Source organism: Leishmania mexicana, chromosome 18, assembly GCF_000234665.1.
Source record: "Leishmania mexicana MHOM/GT/2001/U1103 complete genome, chromosome 18".
In the NCBI taxonomy this organism is placed as follows: Eukaryota; Euglenozoa; class Kinetoplastea; order Trypanosomatida; family Trypanosomatidae; genus Leishmania; species Leishmania mexicana.
In genome coordinates this window covers 353,583-372,001 of record NC_018322.1, presented here as the reverse complement: position 1 = coordinate 372,001, position 18,419 = coordinate 353,583, and the positions used below count along the sequence as shown (strand labels likewise).

The following is an 18,419-nucleotide window of genomic DNA, read 5'->3' as shown; positions in this document are numbered from 1 at the left end:
GAGAGGAGGAGGAGGGGGAGGGGGGGGGGCAGTGCGGCAACTGACTGTGAGAGGCACCAAGCTAGTAACCTCTCCCCACCACTCCTACTCCCACTCCTCCTAAAAACAACATAAGCGCCTGCACCCCTTCATCCACAACGTTCGGAGAAGAAAGCAGACCTATCATCCTCTAGTCGCGCTCGCGCGCTCTCCTGTGGTGGAATGATGGGCGCCTCGGCGGACGTGCGTGTGCATAGGCAGGTCGACGCTTCCGTCCGCTGGTCTCTCTCCCTGCGTGTGTGTGTGTGCCTAGAGGTTTGTTTAGGCGCATACATGCATATATATGGACACACACACAGGGGAAAGCGGAGACCAGCGGAGAGGAGCCGGGGAACAGATGCGTTGTTGCCGATGGGAGAGGGGTATTAGCTCGAAGTGGTGGGATGGCGAGGTGAAGCTGCGCACGGCGGTACCGAGGGACGAGGGGAGACGGACGGCTGAAGGCGAGAGAGAGAGAAAGGACGGAGAAGCCCTCCCCTCACACACACACACACACATGTTCGCCACTCTTGCGGCAAGGAGAGAAAACCAAAGACGAAACCCGCCAAGTCGAAGCGACGTCTAGCGATCAAGAGATTCGCATCGATCAAAGTTGACAAGCGAAACCCACCTACGATCAGGGGGTGGGAGGGCTGCCGCGCCACACACCTGCGCGCAACTGCACCGGCACCACCACTGTCGTGGTCCATCCGGCGCCCTTAACGCCATCTCTTTACACCAAGCGCCACTTGCCCTCTCCATCTCCCCCCCGCGTGTGCATTATGGGGGCCAAGGCACCGCTATACGACTTCTTTCAGCACTGGCAGGAGTACTCGCCGCCAGTTCTTCTCCCATGTGTGCGCGCGCCGTCGCGCTTCGCAGGCTCGCCGCTTCATCACCGACAGGGGCGTCGGCGGCGACCGCGACAGACCACTGGCGCCGTCGCTGACGCTCTCGCTGGTGGACGGCAGGCCGATAAAGCTGGATAGCAAGAACTCGAGATCGGCGTCGTTGCAAAATGACCAGCCTCGCTCGCACTCTTGCAGGGTCGGCTGCACTGCCTTCGCGTAGCCGCCGCTAACCCGTGGGGATCTCTGAGCATCTGCCGCACCGTTGCGCGGCCGCATCGCCTGTGTCGCCAGCACCCGTGTCACACCGCCAATGAGCTCGCCAATGGCAGGGTACTGCATGACCATGATTGGCAACCCTGCACCCACCATGTCCACTCCCTTCATGGGCAAGTCCAGCCCACTGGAGGAAAAGTGCAGGCAGAGGCCGACGTCGGCGGCGCCGAGCAGAAGGCTGTACTCGTGATAGGACTGCGCGTAGTACGTGCTCACCACCACGTGCGACGACAGCTTGGCGACGCGCACGGCATCTTCGAAACGCTGCCGGGCATTTCCTTTTCCGGTGATCAGCACCCAGAGGTCCGCAGGTCCGCTGCTGGCGCTAAGGCTACTGTCGCCGTTGCTACTGCCGTAGCTGACTTCGTGCCGAAGGCGGTGGTCCAGCCGCTGGAGGGCTTGAATGAGCATCGAGTAGTCGTCGTCCTCCGTCCAACTCGTCGACCCGACAACCATGATGCCTCGCCGCGACATCGCCGCCATCGTCGCTGGCGCGGCTGCCGAGGTGGCAAGGGCCGAGACGGCTACCGACTCTGCCGCGGCGTCCGCGTATACCCACGCTGGTGGCCCCGCGATGCCCCACCCCATCTCTTCTAGGTCTGCCTTGCTGACGAGGGCGTACGCAGCGCCGTTGCCGGCGCCTTTCACGAGAGGAAAGGGGGATGCGAGAGGGAGAGGGGACGGGTTGACGGCGTGGTGCCGCAGCAGCAGGCGCTCCAAGACATCCCTCACACACCGGCTGCGCTGCACAGGACGGAAAAAGGAGGGCGCCACGTCGTACAGCACTGTCACTGCACTCGGCGACACCACTGTTACTGACAGCGCTCCCTCAGCCTGCAAGCTCGCAGAGGCAGCTGCCGAAGCGCTGCAGTGGGGCTGCACAGATGCCGCCGTTGCGATGGCAGACTCACACCGCAGCCACGGGTAGGCTTGCTCCAGAGCGCGGCGCATCGCCTGACTCACTGTCACGTTGACATGGCCGGCGCACATGTGCATCTCAAGCAGTTTGTACATTTGTACCGCCGCGGTGGGCCGCTGGCTCTGCGCTAGGATTGTGTGGCCAAAGTTGTGCCAGTCGACCACGATGGCGGGGTAGAAAACCCAGCTGCGCCTCCCCGAGAGAGATGCATGTGCGAGTCCGCGCAGGATCGCTAAGGAGCGGCGTCGACCGTCGGCTGAGCGCTCCGTCGCACCGGCAAAGCGTAGAGACTGCAACTGACATTGCTGCCGTACGTCCCGCATCGCACTGGGGTTCATCCAGGCGGCCGGCACCACCACGCCGTAGTAGAGAAGCATGTTGTACACAAACGCCAAGGGGCACACGAGATACTTCACGAGGAGGACGAAGGGGATCGCCGGCGGCGTCTGGATGAGGATGAGGTCCGTGACTAGGAGCTGTCCATGCTCATTGATGCGGGTGGCAGTGGCGCACATGGTTTGAAAGAAAAAGAGACCGGCGAGCATCACGACGCGGTAGAGTGTGCAGACAACCCAGTGCAAGTGGACCAAGGGGAACACCGCCTGGAGCCACTCAGGAGGCGACGGGGGTGCGATCAAGTACTGCGTTGACACTATGCAGCCACACCCTGGCCGAGGCTCTGGCGAGTCGAGCTGAGCTTGCACGTCGAACACCGCGTGCTCCATCCCTTTCGGCGTTGCCGGGTCATCCCAGCTGACGAAGCGCTCCGGTTGCGGCTCCCCACTCATGAGAAGATCCTCGCTAAGCTGATTTCCGTAATCAAGCCCGACCAGCAGCACCTCGTCGAAGAGACCGCTGCGCGCCAGACTTGCCGCGTGGTACTGCATCCGCGGTGATCGCGCAAAGTCACCGCCAACGAGAACAACGGCACGGCGCACCACAGCCCGTGTGGAAATGCGGATCGCCGCGGGGACAACCACCTGCCGTACACGCTGTTGATGGCATGGGAGTGTTCCTGCTGTTGGGGTGCTGGCAGCTCCTGCCGATGCCTCACGGTGCTTCACCCTATGCTCCTCCTCGTTGCCGCTGCTGCTACCGAACCCGCCCATGCACGCGTGCTCTGGCGAGGTGCTGCTGCTACGTCGCCGAGAGGGGTGATCGGTGTTGGGGGTAGAGACGGGCGACGGTGACTGTACCACCGACGCAGTCGTCAAGACTGGACTGCTCATGATAAGCCTTTCGATCGCGCGACGCGCGTTGGCACGTCTTCGCCGGCCTCCGCCGACTCGCACCAGCACGGTTAGATCGAGCGAGAACCACAGCATGATGGCGCACACCAGCGGGAAGCTGATGAGCCACACGAGGTCCTCATATTGAAACATTACGCAGAGGGAAAGACCGAAGACGCGGTGGGGAATGCAGCTCGTGTGATATCCTTCGGTGTGTATGCTGCAGCTGATATTGGAGTGAAGCAGGAGGTGCGCGTAGGCGAGTGAGGCTTTGCGTGTGGGTGCGGGAGTGTAGTACGGCGGTGTGTGTATGTTGGGGGAGAGGGGGGAGGCAGGCCAGAACCGCTACGATTCGTGCGCCTTCCACGTGTACTCCTCCACCCCACAACAGCCGCCGCCGCCGCACCAACTACAACAGCCACAGCACAGTGAACAGTGGAAGGTAAATGCACGTATGTATATGTGTGTGCGTGTGTATGTGGAGGGGAGCACACTGCACTTTTCTCCCTCCTCCCTCACGACACAACAAGTGCGGTGCACACCACGGAGAAGCAAAAGCGCTAGCCGTCGGCGGCTTGTTCGCGCTGCCCCCGACCTCCGCAGTGACGTGACCGCCGGCGTTCCTGTCGCTTCCCGCCTCCTCGACGCGTACACGGGCGTGCTTCTCTCCTTCGCTGCTGCTTCTGTGCGCGTGCGCGTGCTTGAAAGGACAGAGAGGCGGAGAAGGCATGCAAGTGAGGGGGTGAGAGAAGGTTTTTAGTAGACGACGCGAGAGCGCGATGCGGACATCAGCACCTACCTACTCAGCTCCCACGCGACACACCGACTTGCGAGGGGCAGAAGCCGCTTTCTTGGAGAGGTGCGAGGATGTGGGTGTGGGTGTCGGTGGGAGGGGAAGGGGGAAGGGGGGTGGGTGGGTGGAAGTGGGAGAGGGGGTTCCACGGGGTCTTTTTTTCTCATGGGACGGCTTCGCTCACAGACAGCTGCGGAAAGACACGACGTCGATGCACAAGTGCGAGGGGTGCGGGTATAGTGATCCGAGGGGTGAGGCTGAGGGTTGCATTCGGGGGCCTTTTTGAAGAGAGGAAAAAATGGGCGCGGAGGGGGAGGAGTGGGCGGGGAGGTGGCGGCGGCGATCAGTGATGATCCGAGGAGACACAGTTCACCGCAAACACACACACACACACACACACACACACACCATACAACGCAAAAGAAAAAGGCGAAAGACGGAGAAAGGTAACCTAGCCACTGGGGCACACACACACACACACACGTACACACATCCATGCCGACCAACGCATACTCGAAGGAAGGATGAAAGGAGAGGGGAGGAATACACGTAAGTCGCAGCAGGTCAAGCATATAGGATTACAAGCAATTCACCGGAGGCGGAGCAACGAGCGCAGCGGGTCCGTGCGTGTCGCCGCATGTGGAGTGGCGTGGCAGTGAAGAAAGCGGCAAAGGGGGTACGGGATAGGGAGGAAGAGCACGCATCCAGGCGATCGCTACGGCCGTACGCACACACACACACACACACCTGTTGATGAATGTCTTTGCGCCCTACTCCTCGTTGCATCTATGCTCGACCACTGCGTAGAGCGCGCCGTCCACATCGACATTACCGCAACGACGACCACCAGCAGTTGCTCCCCACTCCATCCATACAGAAACGCACGCAACTCAGACACCGAGGTGCACCGGCACCTAGCCTCACCAGCCAGGCTCACCCCCACCCCTCCCCTCAACACTCGACAACCACGAGGAAAACGCACCAACAATGGCGGTGACTCTTCCGCAAGGCGAGTCCACAAAGAAGGCAAGCAAGAAACACACCTTCCTGCCACTCGCTCACACATCGCTCCGTCCCTCTATTTGTATCGCGACCTCCCCCCACCCCGCCCGCCTCACCTCGTCTTCTGAGGCTTGGCCAACATAGTATCACTCACGTCACCGTTTACGGGCGGAACGGCACAGTTCGAGTTGTGGTGGTGCTGGCGATGCAAAGAGTCGTCCAGGAGAGGAAGGGGCGGGGGCGAGGGAGGACTGGTGGGGGGAGGAGGGGGAGGGGGGGGGGCAACAAACATATATAGCAAGGAGAGAGATACCGAGGGAGGGCGGGAGGGAGGGCGAAAACAGCGCCTCCTCCCCTCTCTTTTCCTCCCCCAACCAAAGAGAAGAGTGGCAGCACCCGCGTGGTGCTGGAAAGGATAGGTTCGCCATCCACGCCATCCTGCGACCACCGGAGAAGTTGCCGCGCAGGTGGACGGAGACGTGGAAAGGGGTTGCAGGAGAGGGGAAGGGACGGTCTTTCACGCACGCTCAGCTGCCCCGCACGTGCAGTAGGGGTGTCCACGCGCTACGACCCCCCGCCATCCGCCTCTCTGTCTGTTCGTGAGTCTTAGCAGCTGCAGGCGGAGGAGCTGGGTGCCTGCTCCTGCTGGGCTTGGCTCAGGTTCACCGTCTGGGGCATCGGTGTCGCCTCCTCGACCGTTGCCTTCCTGGCCAGCGCCAGCTGTACCACAGCAATGAAGGCTTCCTCGACGCCGGCGTTATCCTTTGCGGAGGTCTCGAAGTACTTCATCTCCGGCACCGCACTATCACCCGCGCCGGCACCCGCACCGTTGTTCGCATTAGCGGCCTCCGCGTTCTGCTTCGCGCACCACGCCTGCACTGTCTTACTGGCCACCTGGCGCCGATCCTCCAGGTCCGTCTTGTTGCCCACCAACACGCTGTCACGGCGGCCCGCCTGGATGCTGAACTCCTCCAGCCACGAGCCAACGTGCGCAAACGACTCCTGCTGCGTCACGTCAAAGACGAGGATGCAGGCATCTGCGCCGCGGTAGAAGGCGGAGCCGAGCGACTGGAAACGCTCCTGCCCGGCCGTGTCCCAGATCTGCAGCGTCACTACGCGCCCGTTCACCTCCACGTCCTTCGAAAGGAAATCGGCGCCGATGGTGGCCTTGTAGCGGTTGTCAAAAATGCGGTTCACGTACTGATGCATGAGCGACGTCTTGCCGACGCCGCTGTCGCCCAGGATGATGATCTTCAGCAGCTGCCGCTTCATCGACATGGCGGTGCGCTCTCCTCTCTGTGCGTGTGCTGGGGTGTATGGGCTTGCTTGCGGGTGAGGGTTCTGACACGGGAGGCTCACAGCTGAGGCGTTTCAACGGCAGAGCAAGGGCGTGGAGTAGCAAGAGAATAGGCGGTTATATGCTTGTGTGTAGCTTCTACAACCCAGTTTGTACGCAAGCACGCAGGGGGGGGACGGACATGCCACACACGTGGTCGTGGGCCACCGCCGAACCGATACAGCAGAATATGGGTGAGAGGGAGATGCGGTACAAGGGGGAGAGGGTCAAAGCAGGAAGCGGCGCAGCAGCCATAAAGGTAAGACGAGCAGCGCCGCTCTTGCGCATTCACGAGGGAGAGGGGTGGAGCTGCGTGAGGACGGCGCCACAACGCTTGATTGTGTCGGTGGCCGCTGGCTTCTTCTTCCGCGTCACCCTTTTTTTTCGCCTGAGAGGTGCCCCCCTCCCTCCACCTCCTCCCGCATGTGTCACAGTAACCATTCGCCCGTGGGCGTGTGTGCGACAGCCCAGATGCTCCACCGGTCTTGTCGGACACACGCACGCACGGCGACATCGCACAGCTTCTCATGCAATACTGGCGTGATCACAACGCCGCACACGCACAACGAGATTTTGGTTAAGCGCAACTCTTCTCGCCTTGCAACAGCGGCTCCTAGACAGAGAGCACATCCACCCGCTCCATCATGATGGGTGAGAGCGGGTTGTCCTCATCATCGCGTGCTGCCATGCTCATGGCGCGCACCACGTCAAGCCCCTCGACGGCGTACCCGAAGACGGTGTGGTGCCCGTCCAACCACGGCATCGCCTCGCCGCCGGGCACGGTGAAGAAGAACTGTGACCCGTTCGTGTTGGGCCCCGCGTTCGCCATGCACAGCCAGCAGCACAGCGGGTTGTCCGTGTGGGAGAAGAAAGGAAAGACTGTCAGTCCTTCGTCCCTGAACGGCGCCCCGTCAGCGAAGGCGCTCTCGCCGCCGGTCCCGTCGCCTCGCGGGCAACCGCCTTGCACAATCGCGGCGGGGATGACCCGGTGGAAGGTGAGCCGATCGTAGTAGTGGCGTCGTGCCAGACGCACAAAGTTGTCAGTCGCCAGTGGCGCAATGCTGGGGAGAAGGTGTACCCGGATGGAGCCGTAGCCACGCACGTGGACAAGCGCCACAGGTGGCGAAGATGCACTGAGTGGCGGGGTCAGGTTCTTCAGCAGTGCGCGCACCGCGGCATCGACTCTCACCGAGGTCGTTGCAGCTGCTTCTGTAGTCTTCTCCGGTTGCGCCCGATCACCGCTGGTGCTGCCGGCCACATCCGCAGTAGCGCTTGGGCTCGCGGAGGCTGCTTCGCCCGTACCTCCCGGTGCTGCTGCGGTGCTGGAGCTCTGCGGGGCCACAGTAGCCAGCAGGAGTGTTCCGCACGCGTCGTCACGTCCACGGTGTAGCTCGTGCAGCGCATCGACCACGGTTTTCTGTCGCAGCCGCTCCTGGAGACGTCGCCCCTCCTCAGTGAGCTCCTCCTCGGCCTGCGACGGCGCGGCCTCGCAGAGCACGCGCCCCAAGGCGGCACTGCCCCACGGCAGCTGGTTAGAGTACACCAGCAGCGCCGCTGCGGAAACGTCCGCGCTGAAAGAGAGCAGCAGCACCTCCCCTGGTGCCGCCCCGCCGGTGGTGTCATGAGCCCTGGGGGTCGCGAAGAGATGCTTGCGCGCGTCCGCCCCTAACGCAGCTCCGACAGGGGAGGCGGCAACTAAGTTCTTCAAATCCTGTGACGCGGTCACGGCGCGGCGAAGGAGAATCACCGGGGCGCGACAGACCGCCAGACCTGGGTGCACTCCAGCCGTCGCCGTCGTGCGGCTGTGAGCCTCAACGCGAGTGTGGCTCTCTTCCTTGACAGTGAGGGCGTACTCGTTGGGAGAGAGGAGGCGCAGCGCTCCCCATGTAGACTGCGAGGTCGCCAGACCACTCCAGCACCCGTCTTTCCTGACATCACCGACGTCGTGGTATGATGCATGCCGTGGGTGCTCTGCACCCCGCCTGACGATTGCTTCCCACTCACCCAGCTCGTGTGGCAGCCGCCTCACTGTGGCCGAGGACTGTGCGGTGTTCGGCGACGACGCGGCTGCCGCCTCGAGGATCACCTCATACACATGTACCACGCGTCCAGCAACTGCCGCCGTTGCCACTTCGGCCGCCTCGCACGAGAGAGCGGCAACGCCAAGCAGCTGCTCTAGCGGCAACTCAGGCACTAGGATGTAGAACTGGTTGTTGGCGGCGGCGGACGGCTCCACGTGTAGGTGCAGTGCCAGAGCGCGGCTGCGGAGCTGAACGTAGTCCGCCCACGCCGTGGCCCCAAACACAATGTCCTCGCTGGTGGGAAAGACGCCGAGGGGGTCGGTGTGCCTGCCGATGCACGCGCCCGTCGTGAAGTCCAACAGATGCATACATGACTCGACGGTTACATCATGGCGCCGCACCGTTGAAGGGATGCGTGAGGCGGGCTGCGCCGACACCGCTGCGACCCGGAGAAACCGGAAGCTCCACACCAACACGTGCCGACCGTCGGGTGTGAGCTGCACCGCTGCCGGCAGCACCTGCACATCGGCGACGGCGCCGGCCGCCTTGCCTGCGGCTGTTTCGTTCTCGCCCTCTTTACGCGCCTTGAGAGCTTGCTGCGCATCCCGTACGAGGCTGAAGAAGCCTGTCCGCTGCCGGCGGTGAAAACATATCCACCGCCGCCACACGTGCGCCTCGCGTGACGTGGGCGGCACCGCCGCAAGACCTGCCATCACTTTCAGAGTCCGCCCTACCGACGCCGTCGAGGGGAATGTCGCCGTCGTTGTCGCTGCCTCGGCGACCGCCTCGATCGTGCAGTAGTCCACAACACCAGCAGAGTCCACCAGGACGCAGGCAGAGGTGCCAGTCCGCTCCAGCTCCCATCCCTGCTGCGCGCACGCCACGACCGCGTTTGCTACGCTGAGCCGGGTCGGCACGTAGGCGCGAATGGCACCCGCCGTATGATCGGAACGACTGCCCGTCGCCATAGCGGAGGCGAAGCAAGGGCACAGGACGACGCCGCTACCACCGCCCGTCGCACCAGGTGTCGCCGGCAGCGTTACGAAGAAGGCGATGTGAGGCGCGTACTGATGTATAAGGAAGGCTGGTCGCCGAGTGTAGGCGAGAGAGGTGCGAGGGGTCCGACGCGCGCCGTCGTCGTGCCTGAGCTGCGCCGTGTCCGCTACAGTGGCAGCGGCGCTGACGACTCGCTGAACTGGGGCCTGAAAGGTGAAGGAGTCGCGTTCCTCCACGGTGAGCGTGATGGGGTTGACCTGACGAATATGCACCCGCACTGTGCCCAGCGGCGCCTGGGCCGCGGGCGATGAGGAAGATCCGTCATCATTCGACTCCATGCGACGCACGTTGCCGTGGTCGGGTGCGACTGCGTCGAGGTCGACCTCCAATTCTTCTTCCTCCGTGCACACAAACACCAGCACCTGCAGCGCCATGTAGGCGTGTGTCCAGTAGTGACGGGTGCGGCGCTCGTGGCCAGCGGCGGCGGCACTGCGAGCTGGCAGAAATACCTTGTCCAACTCCGTAATGAAGAAGAGACCGCTCGGCAGCTTACGCCAGACACGCACAACACCCGCTGCATCGATGGTGGCAATCAGCGCACCGAGCGAGTCGAGATGGACGCACATATCATGCACCGCCTGAGCCGCGGCGAGAGACGCTGCTTGCGCAGGCACTGGCGCCGCTGCGGCAAAGGCGTCATGCGCATCTTGCAGTGATGTATGTAGAAAACTGCGCTCGTACAGGGGCGCACACGGTAGTTGCTGACGCCGATAGCGTTCCCATGCGACTTCAGGTGTCTCCGCTGTTCTCTGCGCCGTGTCGCCAACAACTGCCGCAGGCGGCGATGACGGAGACAGCGGTGGAGCAGCGCTGCTGCTCGCTGTTGGCGTAAAGTGCGCCCCACTCTCGTCTTTCCTCTCCCTCTTTAGAGCTGGTGAAGAGGTTTCTGTGTCGATTGGTGCGAGGGCGGACGTCGCGGCAGTTGCGGCAGCGTTCAGGGCAGAAGCGGCGATGGCAGCCGAGGGGATGACCGGGCTGAAGTCATCGTCGTCCGCGTCGCTACTGCCATGAGATGCCATGACAGCAGCGAAATATCACACACACACACAAAGCCGTGCACTCGTGAAGAAGATGGCGTCGTCAGATGCCTCCCGGGCGAGAGGGGCGCGCAGGGATAGGGATGGGAATGCCGAGAAAGAGGAGGAGAGTAGACGGATGAGCAGGATCAAGTGGGAGAGGCACCACCACCACGAGCATGATGGGGTTCCCACAACGCGAGGGACACATGCGAGCGAGGAAGAACCGGTGAAAGGTGAAGCAACAGGACGGCCACCGAACCTCATGCGGGCCTCTCGCACCTCTCGCCGTCGTCGACGATGCCGCATACCATTCCGTCTTCTGACCACACCGGAGCAGGCAAGCGTAGAGCAGCGCCAGCACCGCGTGCTCGCATAGAAAAAAAAGCGCTGCAGCGTTTCTTGCTTGTTCGGTGTCGTAAGCGTGTTATATGATGACATGAAAAATGGCGACACACCGACATACGCACGCACCTGTGCGGCCACTAAGCAACAGTGAGAGCGCCCCATACAACACCACAAGACACGTTCCTCCCTCTTCCCGAAGCCAGTGGTGGTGCACACGCCCCCCTCCCCTCGGTCACCAAAACACCTACAACACCACCAACATTGTTGCCATCAGCCCATCGTCTCCCCACCACCTTTCAGTGGCGTGTGCGGGCGGCGATGCGCACCGCCAAGGAAACAAAGTGTGGAGAGGCGATGCATCGTTGGCCCATCTGCGTCGAGGCAACTCACCTGCGCACACAGACAACGGAGCAACACGCTGGGGAGTAACGTTGCGGGAGTGATGGTCGAGGCACAGACCGGAAGGGGAAGGGGGAGGGGCCTAGGCGAGAGAAGGAAGAGCGGCGCACAGACTCAAGCGCGAAATTCTGTAGTTGAGGATAGGGGTTACGTGAGATACATAGCAAGGCGAGAGAGAGGGTTGGGAGGCGTGCGTGTGCGTGTGTGCGCGTGTGTGATGGAGGGGGCTCAGCCTAGGTGCGATAGACATCAAAACGAGAGATGCGAGAGAAGGCCCACACGAACATGCGCCGTCACGCGGCTGTCTAGCGCATGTCGAATCGGAGAGGCAAACACACACCACCACCGCGGGGCAGAGAGCAAGGAAAGACAAGTACACCGCCCACCAACCCCCCTCCCTCCCGTCTGCGCCCCTTGTCACCATGCACCCCACCGCTTCCCCCAAACCGATGGCACCCTCTCTCCCGCACGTTTATGTTCCCTTTGCAAAGCACTGTTAGTGCGCAGGAATGGTGGCCTGGGGAACAGGTAGCAAGACGCTACAGGTGTGATACCGCTACAGGTTGCACAAACCACGTCGTGTAGTGCGCGTACTTCTTCAGCTTCAACTTCTCCAGCCCCGGAACTACACGACGCAAGAGGAGGCGATCGAGCCGGCTGCGAGGTTTCCAGTTGGGCCGCTCCTCGACAACCTGGAGCTTCTTCACGGATGTGCCGGAGAGCAGCTGATTCACGCTAAACACAAGCTCGACTGTCGGAACACCGTCGCCGCCGGCTCCCCGCATACTTGTGCTGCTCCCGCCCTCTCTGATACGGGCGGCTTTCTCGCTCGCCTTGCGCCCCCGTTCCTCGCGCTTTGAAGCACGACCTGTCGTGCTAGCCGCCGCCGTCAGTGCCCTTCTAGCGCTGCTGCTGCTCCTGCTACTGGCCGACTGGCGACGCCGAGTGTGTGAGAGACCGCCGCCGGCGCTGCTAAACAGATTATCATTGTCGTCGTCGCTGTCTGTTGCCTTCGCCTCCTCGTCGTCCTCACCAAATGAGAGCGCCGGTGGGGCCCGCTCGAAGACGAGTTCTAACGTTGCGAGCGACTTCGCCGCACACGACCAGGGCGCGGCCGGGATGACGGCGCCGGGCATCAAGTCATCGTCCGAGACTCCTTCCAATGTCCCCGAAGTGGCAGTGCCGTCGCTGGACAGGGTGCACATCTCCTCGGACACTGCGCCGATGTCCCACACGCACTTGCGTGGCTGGTGGAGCAGCTGAGTGACGCTGCCAACGCCGCCGGTGTGGCTGTGGTGAAGACGACAGTGGCGGCTCGGCAGTCGGATGAGCACTCGCGCGCCAAAGACGGGGCGAACGAACTCCAGTTCCATTGTCAGCCGTTGGCAGTAGGCCGTTTCGCCATCCGACTCGAAAATGCAACGCCGCACGACGATGTTTCCGAGACCAGCGTCGCCAGACGGCAGCGGTGACAGCGAGGAAGGGACGGTTCTGGAGCGCACTGGCGTGCTGCCGGCGCCCTCGACCGTGCTGATGGAGGCGACACACGTAAATCGGCACAACACACCGTCCCCGACGCACGCCGGCGTGAAGGCGAGCGCACCGGTGGCATCTGCCTCGTACGCATCAACGATGGGGTCCACGGCTGTGATGACGAGCGACGGCCCGTGCCGCTGACTGCCACCGCTGCCGTGGTTGTTGGAGGAGCTTGACAGGCCGTAGTTGCTGCTAAGGTGCGTAAAAAAGATGTCGTCTGCTGGTGCACTGCTTGCCTGCAGAGAGAGCACGCGATGCCGCGAGCTGCGCGGGCTCGTCGGGACGCGCTCGGCGTTGAACAAGGAGCTGCGCACGTGACCGGCCAATTTGAGCAGAAAGCGGTAGCTATTCATGACACACGTCTCCATCTCCACGGTGCCCTCGATGGTGAGGCTAAGGTTCGCGTTGCTCCGCGGTGACGGTTTCCGGTCGTGCTGCACTGCCGCGGGGGGCAGGTGAACCACCTCGGTGATGTAGATGGTAATGTCATTCTTGAAGTAGAGCTGCACTCCGCGATAGGCGAGGAAGCCGAGGGCCACGGCCCCACAGACTTTGGCCACTAGTGACAGTGGCCGCTGCATGGAGGCCGGCGAGGGAGGAAACAAGGCCAACCACACACACACACAAACACCCACGCGCACACGTGAGGAAGGATAGCAGAGGACCGAGCAGGTGTCTGGTGGCAGGAAGCAAGGAAAGCAAAGGGAGGCCTGGCTGCGTGTGCGTGAATGGGCGGCAGCCGTGGATGGTCAGCGCGTCTGACCGCAGCGCTCGTTGGTGATTTGCTTGTATCGTTGCTATGCTACACGTGTGTGCTGAAGGCATCACACAAACCGCTGATTGCTTCCCGTGCAGCTGGAACCGCACCGCTATAGGGTGCACGTAAATGCTGCGATGTGGTTACCCGTGCGCGGCACCCACAGGGACGTGTGGCGCGCTAGAGGAGAGGCGATCGTCGTAGGTCAGTGACGCCGAAGATACGCGAAGAGTTGCTAAGCGTGTGTGCGCCCCTGTAGAGAGAGGGGGGGGGGAAGGGGAATGGGAAGGGATGAGGCACATGTGAGCAGGAGATCAAAAAAAAATGCATGCCGTTGCATCGACGTCGCCAACGGAGAGACCGAGCACGAGACGGAGAGACCCTCTCTCTCCCCCCTCTGCCCTCCTCCACTCGCCCTGACCACATCGGATGCTGCCTGACGGCGACCGTGATGCCGCATAGGGCCCCCCTGTCAGTGCCCGGGGATGTGCCTCCCTTATTCATTCCGTTCTCATGCCACAAGCTCACATTACGCGCACACGCACGCACACGTCATAGCCGGGACGTCGCCACGACTGCGCCGGCCGTTGTTGAGGGCACCGCACCGATAGAATTCGCCTCACTGCGCAGAACTTGGGTGGCGTTCGCACCAGCACTTTGCTTGCCGCCCCCATCGGTGCCCGTCGGTTCAGCCTCAGAGCGGCGCACTCCCGAGAGCCGCGCAGTCCCCATCGCGAGCGCCTCTGTGATAGCCCGCCACCCGTACCTGAGCCGCGACTCAAGACTCACACCGCCGTCCTGGCTGGAGGCGGAGGACACGGCGGATGCACGCCCGGCAATCGCTGGCAACATCGAGGCGCCGGGGTCTGCTGTGGTCATGATCGCGACCGCCGGGGCAGGGGACAGCGCGGCTTGAAACCTCCCTCGTGCGCGCGCAGAGCCGTATGTCGATGCTTTCTTCGCTGCGTCCTCGGACAGGAACGAGAAGCCGCCATAGTGATGGGGGTTGCCATCCAACATGAAGTACGGGAAGCCGGGCACCTGCTCTTGACACAGCGCCCACGTCAGCGCAAACATATGGGCAAGGACAAGAAACGGCACCCCGCTCACGCTGCTCGTGCTGCCCGCAGTGCCAGAGTCGGGGTTCAAGTCATCCGTGCGCAAGGACAACATGCGAGCGAGCATAAGCTGCTCGACTGCCTCGGCCGCCTCCTTCGTGATACTCGACCCGCTGATGGCATAGTAGCCGGCCCGCCACGGCTGCTGCTGCTGTTGCTGTTGCGGTGAGTCCGTGGTGGCCATATCAACCTTTTCGCTGGGACCACTGCCACCGCTGGAGCTGCTGCTGCGGCCGACCTTCGCCTCGCCTTCGTCGTTGATGAGCAGGCGCAGCGGCTGCTGATGCTGTTCCCGTCGAACGGCACCATTCGCCTCACGGCGCAGGAGCCGGTTGATCGTGTTGTTGTACTCTGCCGGGATGCCGGAGAGGTACAGCGGCAGAGCCCATGGCGCGTAGGAGGCGGTGACACTGCCCCCCGTCCGCAGTCGCGGCAGCGCCTCGCTCGGCGACCGTTCTGGGGATGGCCACTGTGCTTGCACAGTGTCGTGCAGAGTCGCCACGGGCACAGAGGGCACTCGCAGAAACGGGAACACGTCAGCGCAGAAGGGGTGTGTGCACAACGCGTAGCCGCAGCTGGACACGTATGCGTCCGCCGCACTGACGACCTTTGCATCCCGCGCGTAGGCGTGTCGGAGGCAGTCGACAACTGCGGTGGAGGCCAGCAGGGGCGAGAGGACCCTGTGGGCCTGATGGACGCGGCGGGACAGCACACGGTCCATCGTCCATCGCTCATAGGTGTGCAGGTGCGCCGCGACGGCACGGAGAAGAAGACGACGCTCCGCTGCAGCGGCGGAAGAGCTCAAACGGCGTAGTCGCTGCGGCTGCGCAGCCTGGTGCACCAGGAGAGCCAGTATCGGTGTCCGCACGTGGCGCGTGATGTGCTGCAGCTCGTCCAACCAGGCGCACCGCTGGAGCAGGCGCGACGCTGGCGACAGCGCCGCAGTGCTCGCCGGGTCAGAGGGTACCCCCATCCAATGCGGGTAGTCGGCAAGAAACGTGTCCGTCAGTAGCACAAACGCCGCTTCTGGTGTGGTGACGGTCGTAGCCACTGTCGGTGGCGACGCCCCTGCGGAAGCACCGGTGGGCTGTATCAGCGATACAGTGAACGGGTAGCACGCATCCGCCATGGTGTAGGACAGGTACGGGTTCGTGGTGGGCGGTGCAGTCGGGCGGCTGCCGGCGGCCTCGCCGCACTTTGCACCATGCGTTGACGAGGTACTTGTGGAGGCGTCAGTCGTGCGTGCCCCGAGGGCCTTGGACAACGGCTCAACAATAAACTCGCACGGCAGTCGATAGGCGCGGCAGATCCAGAGAAGAGCGAGAGCAGCCGGGTCTCCCTGCAACGCGCGTACCTGGAGTCCCACCGTGGACGGCGGCGACGGAGCGGTGGCGGCGCCGGTGCTGTGTGCTGTAGCAGTAGAGGCTGATGGAGCCACGAGCAGACGAGGAGGCGTGACGCAGCTGCGACGGGCAAGTCCACGGGCAGTGCTTAGGGTGGCCTCAACGAGGGGCAGCAGCGTTGGATGCGGATGCTTCTTTATAAAGCCGAGAAACTCGGCGCAGAAGCACTCGGCGGCGACGTCGGCAGACATGCGGCCGCGCAGTGCCACCCACGCCGAATATCGGGCACGTCCGGCGACGTCGAACCACCGTAGCGGTCCCGGCGGCCGCGAGGTCGACGCAGGCCTCCCGCTGTAGGACGTGGACGGCGTCTTCAGCACTGCCGTCGCGCGAGAGGTAGGGTCCGCCGTACCATCTGCGCTACCGGAGGCGGCGGAAGATGAGGATGTTTCCTGCGACAAAGTTTGGGCTGTTGACTCGCTCTCTACGTTCACGGCGCCGGCTGCTGTTGCTCCGCTGGCAGCCTTGGCGGCTCCTCCAGACGCAGCCGACGTCGCTGGGGCATCGCCATAGAGCACTTGCAGCCGCAGTGCGTCCAGCCGACGCCGCTCCGCCTGCTGCATCTTCGCCCACACGTGCTTGCGGAAGGATGGCGTGTGCATCATGTCTGCAAACGCCGTGACGAGGTAGTCGCCCGCCGCGGGTAACGGCTGAGACACCTGCGGCATCATTGCTTGTGTGTGGCGGAGTGCAAGTCACACGTGAATGGTGTGTGTGTGTGGAGCGCGGCGGGGAGTCGGAAAGAGAGCAGAGACCACGGCCAACGAGCGCGCACACGTGCTCGAAGCTGAATGTCCGTCGCTCTGCCCTTTCAGGCTTCCGTTGGGAGGAGGGGGGGGAGTGTCTCAGCTTAATAAGCAAGCGAATAGTAAAGGAGAGAGAAAAAACGTCGGCTTTCGGCCTGTGTGCGCCGTTTTCGCCAATGCACACATGCACACGTGAATGGTTTCAGTGTGCGTGCGTGCGTGTGTGTGTGTGTGCGCGTCCGAATTTCGTTGACGTCGTTGGGGACGAAGTGCTGCGGGCTTGGAAGCCGTGCAGATGACGCGCTTGCCGTGTCCGCGCTGATCCGCTTTGATGGCGGAGCGCAGCCGTAGGATGGGGGACGCTACACAGATTAGGGTGGTGCAGGGAGGTGGAGGGATGAGGGGCTAGGAGAGTGTTCGAGGGGGATGGGAGTGTGCGCGTGTGCGTGTGTGCTGTTAGGCGGGGGGGGGTGGGGGAATAGGAGAGAGCAGGCGCAGGAGTCACAGCGGTGCCGCCCGTGCAGAAGGAGCGAGTAGGGCGATAGCATGGGCGGGGGTGGGCGAGCCCGGTGCTCTTCTCTGCGCACCGACAGAGAGATGCGATTACGTCTGCCTTTTCTTTGGGGAGGGAGGGAGGGAGGGGGGGTTGTTTTCGTTGGTCATAAGTCTTGTCCCGTACCCGAAGTTGCGTGCGCACGCACACAGCGGCCTGTGCGCGTCCGCGCATGAGTGTGGCAGCGAGCGACTCGCCGAATATGAAGGGAGAGAGAAAAGGGGGGAAAGTGGAGGCGAAAGATAACACAAAGGCGTGCATAATGCACGCGCACTTCACGACACCGCGATCACGACAGCAATACAGAAATTATCCAGGAAGGATAACAGGGGGGTTTATGGGGGAGGTGGGGAGGGGGGGAGGAGAGGTACATCATCAAACACACGGTACGCAGACAGGTAAGGTAAGAGGAAGAGGGGGAGAGGGAGAGAGAGACGCCGGGTGAGAGGTATAGTCGGCGTGTGTGTTGTCTGTCCGTCTGTGGAATGGGGAGGAGGGGGTGGAGAGGATGTGGTAGGGTGGAGACCCGCTTCTGCACCGAGGCGTGGACTTTGGCAGGGAACCGGTGGGCCAGATGTGATTGGCAAGTGTATAAGAAGGCAGCAGCAGCAGCACACACACATGCACACATGCCACGTGCACACTCCGTGGGCACAATGCAGAAAAGCACAGTGCACCCGCAAAGGGCAGAAAACAACGAAATCGATGGAGCAAAGGAAGAGGAAGCATCGATCAACGTGCAAAGGCACGCGATGGCAGCGACACACCCGTGTGGTTCGGCTCTACTGCCCCGGTGAGGGAGACATCCATGCGAGCGAGGAGATAAGAAAAGGTGAACGATGGCTGGAGCAGTGCCGTGCGCGTGGACGCGCGGAAACGCGGCAGGGAGAGCAAGAGAGGGAGAGCGGAACGTGTGCCGTTTCGCCTCGATGCACCTACGCGCTCTCCCCCTTCCTTCATCTCTCGCGCTTTCTCCGTCGGCCGTGAGGACATACGCATCCGCGTCGGTGCGGCTGGCTAATCCATTATGTGGCCGCCCATGATG

The 18,419-nt window shown here is 62.7% G+C and overlaps 5 protein-coding genes across 5 annotated transcripts; all 5 read right to left on the bottom strand.

The window, feature by feature from the left end:
- Positions 1-818: 818 nt before the first annotated feature.
- On the bottom strand, positions 819-3,443 carry LMXM_18_0900 (putative glycosyltransferase; the record flags this gene model as incomplete). The annotated part of the gene is made up of 1 exon (XM_003874055.1): positions 819-3,443. The coding sequence occupies one exon, from the start codon at positions 3,441-3,443 to the stop codon at positions 819-821; it is 2,625 nt and encodes an 874-aa protein (XP_003874104.1).
- A 2,248-nt stretch (positions 3,444-5,691) lies between these two features.
- LMXM_18_0890 (putative rab7 GTP binding protein) lies at positions 5,692-6,363 on the bottom strand (the record flags this gene model as incomplete). Its single annotated transcript, XM_003874054.1, has 1 exon — positions 5,692-6,363. The coding sequence occupies one exon, from the start codon at positions 6,361-6,363 to the stop codon at positions 5,692-5,694; it is 672 nt and encodes a 223-aa protein (XP_003874103.1).
- Positions 6,364-7,034: 671 nt separating this feature from the next.
- LMXM_18_0880 (conserved hypothetical protein) lies at positions 7,035-10,064 on the bottom strand (the record flags this gene model as incomplete). Its single annotated transcript, XM_003874053.1, has 1 exon — positions 7,035-10,064. The coding sequence occupies one exon, from the start codon at positions 10,062-10,064 to the stop codon at positions 7,035-7,037; it is 3,030 nt and encodes a 1,009-aa protein (XP_003874102.1).
- Positions 10,065-11,800: 1,736 nt separating this feature from the next.
- Positions 11,801-13,378, bottom strand: LMXM_18_0870 (conserved hypothetical protein; the record flags this gene model as incomplete). The annotated part of the gene is made up of 1 exon (XM_003874052.1): positions 11,801-13,378. One exon carries the CDS (start codon positions 13,376-13,378, stop codon positions 11,801-11,803), a length of 1,578 nt encoding a protein of 525 aa, XP_003874101.1.
- Positions 13,379-14,106: 728 nt separating this feature from the next.
- LMXM_18_0860 (conserved hypothetical protein) lies at positions 14,107-16,743 on the bottom strand (the record flags this gene model as incomplete). The annotated part of the gene is made up of 1 exon (XM_003874051.1): positions 14,107-16,743. One exon carries the CDS (start codon positions 16,741-16,743, stop codon positions 14,107-14,109), a length of 2,637 nt encoding a protein of 878 aa, XP_003874100.1.
- Positions 16,744-18,419: the final 1,676 nt, after the last annotated feature.